At 50.7% G+C, this 12,029-nt stretch overlaps 1 protein-coding gene across 1 annotated transcript; it reads right to left on the bottom strand.

Moving 5' to 3' along the window:
* Positions 1-10,051: 10,051 nt before the first annotated feature.
* LOC137839193 (uncharacterized) lies at positions 10,052-10,780 on the bottom strand. The gene has a single exon (XM_068648318.1). The coding sequence runs from the start codon at positions 10,778-10,780 to the stop codon at positions 10,052-10,054; it is 729 nt and encodes a 242-aa protein (XP_068504419.1).
* Positions 10,781-12,029: the final 1,249 nt, after the last annotated feature.

Below are 12,029 nucleotides of genomic sequence, written 5' to 3'. Positions count from 1 at the left end.
CTTTAACTTGGAACTGTGCTTATGCTCCACCCTTCTCTTTACTGCTTCAGCGTTCATCCACGCCTCTTCTCTTACTTCGTCCAACAGGTCCAGGTTCACCCTTCTTTCTTCATTAGACTCTTCGACCACGAAACTTTGAAACTGTGGCGAGCTTTCCTGAATCTCTACTGGGATCATCGCGTCTGACCCGTACACCAAGCTGAAAGGTGTCTCTACAGTGGTTGACTGAGGCGTGGTGTGGTAAGCCCACACTATTCTAGGAACCTCCTCCTCCCAGGTCCCTTTAGCTTTCTCGAGCCTTCTCTTCAGACCCCTGAGCAGGGCAGACTCTACCTGCCCATTTTTCTGGGGGTGCTCAACCGATGCAAACACCTGCTTTATCCTGACCTCTATACACAGCTTGCCCAGCTGCTGGCTTGCGAACTGTGTACTGTTGTCAGAGACAAGGCGCCTCGGCATGCCAAAGCGACATACCATATTCTTCCATACGAAGTGTTGTACCTTGTGGGCTGTAATCTGCGCTATCGGCTCAGCCTCGATCCACTTCGTGAAGTATTCGATGACCACTACCAGATACTTCATCTACCTTATCGCTAAAGGGATGGGCCCCAGAATGTCGATTCCCCATGTGTGAAAAGGCCATGGGCTATAAATCGACCTCAACTCTTCTGGCGGCGCCTTATGCCAATCAGCGTGTTGCTGACACTGCTTACACCGCTGGGCGTGCCTTATGCAATCTTCTCTCATCGTGGGCCAGTAATAAACCGCACGGACAGCCTTCAACGCCAAGGAGCGTCCTCCCACATGGTTGTCGCAAACTCCCTCATAGAGCTCTGCCATTATACGTGTGCACTGCTCTCCACTTACGCACACCAAGATTGGGTGAGTGAAACCATGCCTGAACAGCTCCCCATCTAGAAGGCTGTACTTGGCAGAATTTATTTTTATCTTTTTGCCCTCCTCGGGCTCCAATGGGAGTATCCCATCAGCTAGGTAGCGCATATAGGGCGTCATCCATGTGTCCCCTTCTTCAACTACACATACCTGCATAGGATCACCCTCTCCCACCGAGACCGGATAAGCAGTTACACTGGGCGTCCTCAGCGTTTCTTGAGTCAACGACCGATGACTCCTCGCCTTTCCCCTAACCGTACTGATATGATGGACGTCCACCATATTATCAGCGACAAACGTCCGTGGTGTTTTGAGGGTCTCCTGTATCACTGTCCTCTGCATTCCCCCCTTGCCCGAACTGGCCAACTTGGCGAGTAGGGCAGCACGGGCATTCTGCTCCCTTGGGACGTGCACCAGCTCAAACACCGTGAACGCCTTCCTCAAGACTTGGACGTACTCCAGGTACGCGGCCATCTATGGGTCCTTGGCCTGGTACTCCCCGGTGACTTGACCCGTAACTAGATGGGAATCACTCTTTACCAGCAGACTACGTGCCCCCATCTCTTTGGCTAAGAGCATTCCAGATATGAGGGCTTTATATTCCGCCTGGTTGTTGCTTGCCTTGAAAGCAAACCTTAGGGCCTGCTCAATCAGCAGCCCGTTCGACCCTTCCAAGATTACACCAGCTCCACTCCCCTACTGATTGGAGGACCCATCCACTGAGAGCACCAATCTAAAGCTGACCTCCTCTTCCGACCGTGTACCTCCTGAGGAGAGCTCTACCACAAAATCCGCGTACACCTGGCCTTTGATGGGGCCTCGGGGCTCATACTGAACGTTGAACTCCAAGAGCTCCATCGCCCAATGCACCATTTTTCCTGTCACGCCCGACTTCTACAACACCTTCTGGATAGGTAAGTCCGTCATTACCACCACCGTCAAGCTCTGAAAATAATGACGAAGCCTCCTGGACGAGAACACCACGGTCAGGGTTGCCTTCTCCAGGGCCTGGTACCTCACCTTTGGCCCCTGTAGTACCTTGCTCAGAAAGTATATTGGCTTTTGCATCTGGTCCTGCTCTTGAACGAGGACTGAGCTAATCGGCCGCTCCGTCACGGCAAAATACAACCGGAGAGGCACGCCCAGCTGTTGCTGGCATAGCACGGGAGGAGCGGCCAGATACTCCTTTAGCTTGAGGAATGCCTCCTCACATTCCGCGGTCCACACGAACCGGCTGTTTCTCCTTAAACACTGGAAGTAGGGGTGACCCTTGTCCCCTCCAACGGATACAAATCTAGACAGGGCGGCCATCCGCCCTGTTAGCTGCTGCACTTCTTTTACCGAGGCAGGGCTTCTCATGGCAAGGATTGTTGCACACTTCTCTGGGTTTGCCTATATCCCACGCTCGGTGAGTAGGAAACCTAAGAACTTCCCCGCCTCAACCCCGAACATGCACTTTTCAGGGTTTAACTTCAAATGGTACTTCGCTACTGTAGCAAATAACTCTTCCAGGTCAGCTACGTGCTGGCCCCTCTCCTGCGAAGTCACCACCATATCATCTAACATGGGTGCAAGGACCCTGTCCATCAGCCTCTGGTAGGTGGCTCCTACATTCTTTAGACCGAACGACATCAGTGTATAACAGTAACAAGATGTCTCGGTCATAAACATCGTCTTGCTCTCGTCTCTAGGGTGCATCTTGATCTGATTATACCCTGAGAACGCGTCCAGGAAATTGAGCATCCTACAACCCGAGGCGTTTTCCACCAAGGCGTTAATACTAGGTAGGGGGTACGAGTCCTTAGGGCACGCCTTGTTCAGATTAGTGAAATCTACGCACATTCTCCACTTCTCATTAGCCTTCTTTACTAAGACCACGTTCGCCAACCACTCAGGGTATTGAATTTCCCTGATGTGGCCGACGTTCAACAACTTCTTCGTCTCTTCTAGGATGACCAGACGCCTCTCTTCGTTGAACTTTCTTCTTCTCTGGCGGACGAGCCTGACCTTAGGGTCCATAGTGAGGCGATGGCAAAAGAAGTTTGGGTCTATACCTGACATGTCCGAGGCGGACCATGTGAAAGCGTCTAGGTGACGTGCTATCACCTCAGCCACTCGGTCTTGTTCTGCTTGGTCCAATGATTGACCCAGTTTAAACGTCTTGCCACCAATCTGCCTTTCCACCACGTTCCCAACTGGCTTGGGTCGCCTTTCCCGAGCGCTTTTTGCACGAGCAACTCCTGCGCGGTTATCTTTGATAGGTGGGCGCTCCACCACCATGAATAACCCCCTCTTGGCCTTGAGACTGTTCTCATAGCATCTCTTAGCCTCCTGTTGGTCGGACTTGATCACTATCACCTTCCCACTTAGGGCTGGCAACTTCATCTTCATGTGGCGCGTCGATGCCACCGCCCTTAACCTGTTCAGAGTTGGTCTTCCCAACAAGATATTATAGGCCGAATGTGCATTAACCACTAGATACCTTATATTCTTCGTGCGGGATGCAAAGCCATCTGTAAAGGTGGTCCTCAGCTCCAAAAACCCTCGCACTTCCACCTGATCTCCCACAAATCCGTACAAACACCCTGTGTAAGGTCTGAGTTGGTCAGGAGACAACTGCAACTTGTTAAAGGTGGACCAGAACATTACATCCGTTGAATTGCCCTAGTCCACTAACACCCTATGCACCTTTCTCCCTGCAGTTACCACCGAAATCACCACAGGGTCTTTATCATGTGGAATGATGACGCGAACGTCGAGCACGTCCTCCACCACCTGCGCTTCTACCGACATCACCGAACGTGTATACCTCTTGCGCTAAGAGGCAGTACATCCTCCTCCGGAGAATCCACCTGAGATCGTATGGATCTCCCCATGAACAGGCATCTCGTGCCCCTGATCTTCTCCTCACGTTGCTGGGGTCCCAGTCTCTTGTGACTTTGCCAGGTAGTCATTCAGAAACCCACTCTTCACCAACTCATCCAACTGATGCCCCAACACCAAGTAGTTGCGTATGGGGTGACCGAACGCCTGGTGAAACTTGCACCATGCATCCTTGTGGGGTCCCAACACCTTGTTAGTCTTCGCTGGGATCTTCGGCCTTTCTGCTATGTTGGGCACGATTATGAGATCTTTCAGCTCCACCACGAAACTGTGCCTTACAGGCTTATTCTTTCTCACACGCCCCTTATCCTAGGGCTTCCTAGACTCATAGGGTTGCTTCATCCCCTGGCTCTTCTTGCCCGTTGCAGCTTCATGCACCCTCATAGGCTGCGCACGCGCCGGCGCGCGTGGGGACAACACAGGCGCGCTTTTTATTCACTTCACCTTCTGCTGCGATGTGCGCCACCGCACAACGCCTAATCTCAGCAAAGGTCTTGGGGCGACTCCTGATGAAGGATTCACTGAAAGGGCCTGGACAAATCCCTTTCCTAAATGCATGAACCATCATTGTCTCATCCTTGGTGTTGACCTTCACCACCTGTGCCCCGAAACGATTCACGAACTCCTTCAGCGTCTCCCCCTGATAGTACCTCACATTAAAGAGGTTGTGAGAATTGGGTGGGGGAGCGCGATTTGCGATATACTGCTCCCTGAACAATTGCGACAGCTGCACAAATAAGGTCACGTGGTCGTCTGAGAGACTGATGAACCAGTCCATCGCCGTCCCTACCAATGTGCTCATGAACAACTTGCACCTCACGACCTCAGAACCGCCAACCAGCATCATCTGTGTATGAAACGCGGTGAGGTGAGCCTCTGGATCTTCCATACCAATGAACGTAGCTTTCGGCCCTACGAATGTGGATGGTATCATTGCATCCATAATTGCCTACGAAAAAGGCATTGGGAGCTCTCTAGGAGGCGTAACGCATTTTGGTTCCTCTGCTTCGCGACCCCCTACCTGGTTTCGCAGTCCACACCGCAACTCCTCATTGGTGCGGTGCAACTCCTCATTTCTTGCTCACGACGCAGCCATGTTCATCTGGATACGCTCCTACTCAGCCTTCGACGCCGCCATCGGCTCTTGGAGGCCTTGCATCATCTCCATAACCTGTTGCAGAGTCAAACCTTCACTTCCAACTGGTGCAGTGGAGCTTTGCCTCGTATTCCTCATTCTTGAACGTTTATTGATGAATCTTGAACTTTCTTGCGGTTGGGACAAATGTTTTAGAACGGGCCCCACGGTGGGCGCCAAATGTTCCCGCCGGTTGACCTAACGTCTTCGTGCGTTTCTGTTGACTTCGCTTTCAAGAACCCTTCACTCCCACGTTCCTTTCCTCCGATGGAATCACCTGAAAACAGAGAAACAAAGGGTGCCCTCGCGGCCGTTTGCACTCCGATGGTCAAGTCAGTCTATGGGCAATGAACACCAAACTCAAACTCTCAGGTCACTGTGTGTTCTCTCTCTCACACTGTTCTTCTCTCAGAAATGCGTAACATGCACTAATGAAAGCGTAGTGTGTTCTGTAAAATATAAAAAACGTACCTGATTATGTCTGTTGTTGTCCGTATATACCTTTCAGTGTTCTTGCCCTTCTGTTTATCTGTGACTTAAGCATCTTGTAGGCCCGTCTTAGCGCCACTAGCACCCAGACTTAGGGTCATCCAGTGTGTAAGACTGCCCTGCCAAAGTGAAACTGGCACGGGATGACTGCTTGGATGCCAACTCATGCACCCAATCTCTGAGTCATCCGCCCTGGGAGTTCCCTGCCTTACTCGCGTACCATGCATGCAGATCACCCTCTGGGACGTGACCCTTACGAGTCGTCTCTATCCCAGTGGCTCTTTAACGGTGGTGCGTACTACCGCGTCCCTACACCCCATGCACAAATCCCTCGTGATCTGGGCCTCTCCCTACTAGTAACTGGAGTGTGGCTTGAAAACCACCTTTCTTTGTCCATCTTCACTGTTGAGGTGCCAAGGCCCGAGGACTCCACGCCCTGCCTTGGTGCCGTCCCCTCCTCGGCCACCCTTACCCGTGAGTTTAAGGAGACTCCTTCCTATCCTGCTGTACTTTCCAGTGGACCCACCTTTGGGGTCCCATCATGTTGACTTTGCTCAACGCCCGAGGACCGGACGGTACAATTTTCTACGTAACACTTCAAGGAAGGAGGTTCCTTTAGTTTTAACGAACCATGTTCTTCTTCGCCTAGGTGAACTTACACCAGAGGGGCTTATTGGGAAAACCAAACTATCTCTACTTCTCTGTGTATCACTTCGAGGGAAGAGGTTCTTTTATCTCAGCGAACCATGCCATTCTTGAGCTTGGTGAACTTACGCAAGAGGGAGGTCCCCTCGGGGACCATACTACTTCCGTTCTTGACTTATCACCACAAGGGAGAGGTTCGTTTATTTCGACGAACCGTACTATTCTCGGGCTTGGTGAACTTACGCAAGAGGGAGGCCCACTCGGGGAACCATACTACTTCCGCTCTTGACTTATCACTATAAGGGAGAGGTTCGTTTATATGCAATGTACTTTTAACTGAATAACTTTTATTCGGGTGACCTCGTTAAAAAACCCTCTTAAGAGAAAAATAGTGTCCCCTTAATCGTGTATAAGGTCAAGATTTAACTAAAATAAAACTTCAGGTTGGTCGCATTCCAAGTGCGAGGGATCGCGCCGCCTTCTAAAGTCTCGAGCTTGTATGCTCCATTCCCAAGGGCCTCTGTTATTCTGAAAGGACAGGTCCACTTGGGAGATAACTTGTTTTCTAACTGGTACAGGTGGACCTTCCTCATCACCAGGTCGGCGACCTGAAACTGCCGAGGTCTCAGCTTGGAGTTGTACTTGTACTCCACCCTCATTTTCAAGGCTTCCGCTTTAATCCTCGCTTCTTCCCTCACTTCATCTAGTAGGTCCAAGTTCACCTTTCTTTCCTCGTTTGACTCCTCGACCATGAAGTTCTGGAAACGTGGTGAGTTCTCCTGGATTTCTACTGGGATTATAGCGTCCGAGCCATACACCAAGCTAAACGGTGTTTCCTTGGTCGTGGACTGAGAGGTAATGTGGTAGGACCACACGATTCTGGGAACTTCTTCTGCCCAGGTCCCTTTGGCTTTGTCTAACCTTCTTTTCAGACCTCGGAGCAGAACTCGGTTGGCCGACTCGACCTGTCCGTTCGTTTGGGGGTGTTCTACTGATGCAAATACTTGTTTTATTCCCAGCTCCGTACATAGCTTGCCCAATTGCTGGCTTGCAAACTGGGTACCATTATCGGACACTAACCTCTTCGGGATTCCGAAGCGGCACTGGATCTTGTGGGACGTGATCTGCGCTATTGGTTCGGCCTCGATCCACTTCGTGAAATATTCTATTGCAACCACGAGGTACTTCATCTGTCATACCGCCAATGGGAAGGGCCTTAGGATATCGATTCCTCATATATGGAATGGCCATGGGCTGTATATCGATCTCAACTCCTCTGGGGGCACTTTGTGCCAATCAGCGTGTTGTTGGGACTGCTTGCATCGTTGGGCGTATCTCGTGCAATCCTCCCTCATGGTTGGCCAGTAATAACCTGCACGGATGGCTTTTGACGAGAGAGATCAGTCGCTGATGTGGCTATCGGATATTCCTTCGTGTAGTTCTGCCATGATGTGCGTGCATTGCTCACCGTCCACACATACTAGTATGGGATGGGTGAATCGGTGCCTGAATAGTTTTCTTGATTTTTCGGGCTTTTGCGGGATCTAACGGGAGTACTTCATCTACCAAGTAGCGCTGGTAGGCCGTCATCCAAGTTTCTCCTGATTCGACCTGGTGAACTTGCGACACTATCTCTTCAGCAACCGGATACCTGCTTATTCTGGGTGTTTTCATTGTCTTCTGCTTTAACGATCGATGACTCCTCTTCGTCCCTTCCGATGTGCTAACGTGTTGGATTTCTTCCATATTGTTTGTGGTAGTTAGAGGTGTCTTCAGGGTTTCCTGAATCACCGTCCTCTGCCTGCCCCCTTGCTCGAACTAGCGAGTTTCGCAAGCAAGTTAGCTCGGGTATTTTGTTCTCTGGGTACATGGACTAACTCAAACACTTCGAACGAATCTTTTAGCACCTGGGCATATTCTAAATATGCGGCCATATGAGGGTCTTTAGCTTGGTATTCCCCCGTTACCTGGCCTGTAACTAACAAAGAATCACTTTTTGCCAACAATCCCCTTGCTCCCATCTCTTTTGCCAGCAGCATTCCCGCGATTAGGGCCTCATACTTCGTCTGGTTGTTGTTAGCCTTGAAAGCGAAACGTAGGGCTTGCTCGATCAACAACCCATCCGGACCCTCCAAAATAACACCTGCTCCACTACCTTGTTGGTTTGAGGAACCGTCTACCGAGAGTACCCACTTGAAATCTACCCCTTCCTAATGTGTGGCTGCTGAGGAGAGTTATACTACAAAGTCAGCATAGATCTGGCCCTTGATGGGGCCCCTAGGTTCATAACGTATGTCAAATTCAGACAGTTCCACCGCCCATCGCGCCATCCTTCTCCCCACATCTGGTTTTTGCAAGACTTTGCAGATTGGAAGGTCCGTCATTACTATCACGGTCAAAATCTAGAAGTAGTGGCAGAGCCTTTTTCCTGAAAATACCACTGCTAGGGCTGCCTTTTCCAAGGCCTGGTATCTTACCTCCGACCGCTGCAACACCGTACTGACGAGGTATTTTTTGTCTTTGTACCCGATCTTGCTTCTGTAATAGGACTGAACTGATCGTCTTTTCTGTAACTGCTAAATATAAACGGAGTGGGGTACCTAACTCTGGCTTGCACAATACCGGAGGGCTGGCTAGGTACTTCTTCAATTTTACGAATGCCTCCTCACATTCACGGGTCCAAACAAACCTGTTGTTCCTTCTCAGGCACTGGAAATAAGGGTGACCCTTGTCCCCCTCCCGTGACACGAACCTGGATAGAGTGCCCATGCACCCTGTCAACTGCTGCACCTCTTTCACTGAGATCGGGCTTCTCATATATATTATGGCAGCACACTTCTCGGGGTTCGCCTTGATTTCTCGTTTAGTGAGCAGGAAACCCAAGAATTCCCCTACCTCCACTCCGAACACACACTTCTCCGGGTTCAACTTCAGCCTGTATTTCGCTATTGTAGTGAATAGTTCTCCCAAGTCAGGTACGTGTTGTTCCCTCTGTTGGGAGGTGACCACCATGTCATCTACGTACGCTTGAACATTCTGCCCCAACATTGGCGCTAGTACTCTGTCCATTAGTCGTTGGTTGGTGGCCCCTGCATTCTTTAGCCCAAAGGGCATGGCTTTATAACAATAACAAGATGACCCGGTCATGAGCGCGGTCTTGCACTCATCCCTGGGGTGCATCATGATCTGATTGAAGCTAGAGAAAGCATCCAGGAAACTGAGTAACCTGCACCTAGAGGCACTATCTACCAAAGCATCGATGTTGGGCAGCGGGTAAGAATCCTTTAGGCAGGCTTTGTTGAGATCCGTGAAATCTACACACATCCTCCACTTCCCATTTGCTTTCTTTACTAGCACCACGTTGGCTAGCCATTCGGGGTAATGGATTTCCCTGATGTGGCCAGCCTTCAACAGTTTCTCTGTTTCCTCCCGTATGACTTGACGCTTCTCTTCGTTGAACTTTTGTCTTCTCTGCCGGACAGGTCGGACGTTGGGGTCCATAGTGAGGCGATGACACAGGAAATCAGGGTCAATACCGGGCATGTCGGCGGCGGACCATGCGAAGGCGTCGAGGTGTCGTATTATGACACCGACGACTTGCTTCTGCGACTCCTTGCTTAGAGATTGCCCGAGTTTAAACATCTTCCTTCCGATCTCCCTTTCCACCACACCTCCAGCGGGTTCGGGCCGGTTCTCTCAGATGATCTATTCACGGGTCACTCTGTCTTCCCTCGGCGGTCTGGTCGTAACAGAGAACACTCCTCCTTTCGTCTTGAGGCTGTTCTCATAACACTTCTTAGCCTCCCTTTGGTCAGACGCGATAGTGGTCATTGGTCCCTCGAGGGAGGGCAATTTCACCTTCATGTGCCTCGTGGAGGGAACTGCCCCCATCCTGTTCAAGGCTGGTCTTCCCAACAATATGTTGTCAGCCGATGGTGCGTTGACGACAAGGTACCTGATGGTAGTAGTGTGTGAAGATGTGTTGTCTGTGAACGTTGTCCTTAGTTAAATATATCCGCGAACCTCCACCTCGTTTCCTGCAAAGCCATACAAATATCTGATGTAGGGCTTTAATTGGTTCATGGACAACTGCAAGCGGTTGAAGGTTGTCAAGAACATAACATCGGTTGAACTTCCTTGATCTACAAGGACACGGCGCACCCTTCTCCCGGCGGTAACTAGAGAAATTACCATCGGATCATTATCGTGAGGTATGACGTCTCGGAGGTTGGCTTTTGTGAAGACGAGGTCGACATCGGGGACCAGATTCGCCTGTAGTACTTCTGCTGTCGTCGCCCCTTGTGCATACCTTCTCCGCTGGGAGGCGGTGCATCCTCCTCCTGAAAATCCTCCTGATATAGTGTTTACCTCTCCGTGAATAGGCACCTCGTGCCCCTGATCCGCTCCCGCAGCCACCAACATCTGATCGTCTGGTGCTTCTTGAAGGTAATCCTTCAAGAAACCGCTCTTTACTAACTCATCTAATTGATGCGCCAAGGCCAAGCAATTTCGTATGTAGTGGTCATTTGCTTGGTGGAATTCGCACCAAGTGTTCTTGTTGGGCCCCATCTTCCTATCAGTCTTCGTCGGTACCATCAATCTCGCCGCTATGTTAGGGATGGCAATCAACTCCTTGAGCTCCACTCGGAAGTTATGCTTTGGGGGAGGATCCCTTCGCGTGCGTGCCCCCCTCTGGGCGCGCTCGTAGAGCTTTTCTGCCCCTTTCTTCTCCATTGTCGCTTCGTGGACCCTCATAGGCTGAGGTCGGGTGACTTCTCATGGTCGAACAGGGGCAACGAGACCATGCTTCTGCGTTACTAGATCATCTGCGGCAATGTGTGCTAACGCTCGGCGCCGAATCTCCGTGAACGTCTTCGGGTAAACCCTTAGCAATGATTCGCTGAAGGGCCCAAGTAACATTCCTTTGACAAAGGCATGAACTATCATGGCCTCATTGGTGGGCTTCATTCAAACCACTTGAATCCCGAACCTATTCAGGTAGTCCATCATGGATACCCCCTGGTACTGCTTGACATCAAAAACATCGTAAGAAAGCCGGGCGGGGGCCTTGTTTATAAGGTACTGTTCCCTGAACAACGTGGCAAACTGATCAAAACTAGTGGCGTGTTTGTCGGGAAGGCTGATGAACCACTCTAGCGCCGCGCCTGATAGCGTGCTCATAAGCATCTTACAATAAATGTCATCAGATCCCCCGGTGAGCATCATTTAGGTGTGGAATGCCGTGAGGTAGGCCTTTGGGTCCTTTACTCCTGTGAAGGAGACTTTCGGACCTAAAGACGTTGTTGGTAAAGCAGCATTCATGATCGCTCGCGAAAATGGCATGGGTCGTGCCCTCAGTGGTACTGGTGGTGCACGTTCGTCTGCCATGCACTCTCCTACATGTTGTAAGTCCCTTCGCAGTTCCTCATTTGCCCTGTGCAATTCTGCGTTGTCCGCTCGGGAAGCTACTACTTCTGCTTGGAGAGCGCGCATCGTATCCAAGATTTATTGTGTGGTCACATTGTCCCCCCCGGAGGGTGCCCTTCCCGCGGATCCAACAGCTGCTTGTCTCATACTCCTCATATTGTTGGTAAAAACTCCTAATGTAACTGTGAGTGGGACCTTGTTTTAACGGGCCCCACGATGGGCGCCAAACGTTTTCGCCGGTTGACTCTAACGGCTGCTTTGGCCCTTCTATCTTCGCCTGGGAACCGTGCCTTCTTCGGTTAAGAAACCTCTTCACCTGAAAAGACAAAAGGGGCACCCTAGCGGCCGTTTGTACTCCGATGCTCAAGTCAGTATTAGGGCAAAGAAACACCAAGTGTGTATATTAGCTCCAATCTTAGAAACTGCGTACCTTACTAGGGTTTGGGCACCCTTTATATAGGCTGAAACTAGGGTTTACCTTTGTGTAGTTACCGTTATCTAGGGTTCCTTGGAGGATGTCCCTACGCTGCTATTTAGGTAATCTTAGCGTATCTGG

Source organism: Phaseolus vulgaris, chromosome 3 (assembly GCF_000499845.2).
Source record: "Phaseolus vulgaris cultivar G19833 chromosome 3, P. vulgaris v2.0, whole genome shotgun sequence".
NCBI classification, from domain to species: domain Eukaryota; kingdom Viridiplantae; phylum Streptophyta; class Magnoliopsida; order Fabales; family Fabaceae; genus Phaseolus; species Phaseolus vulgaris.
The sequence above is the reverse complement of the archived record's forward strand: the minus strand, read 5'-3'. Positions and strand labels throughout refer to the sequence as shown.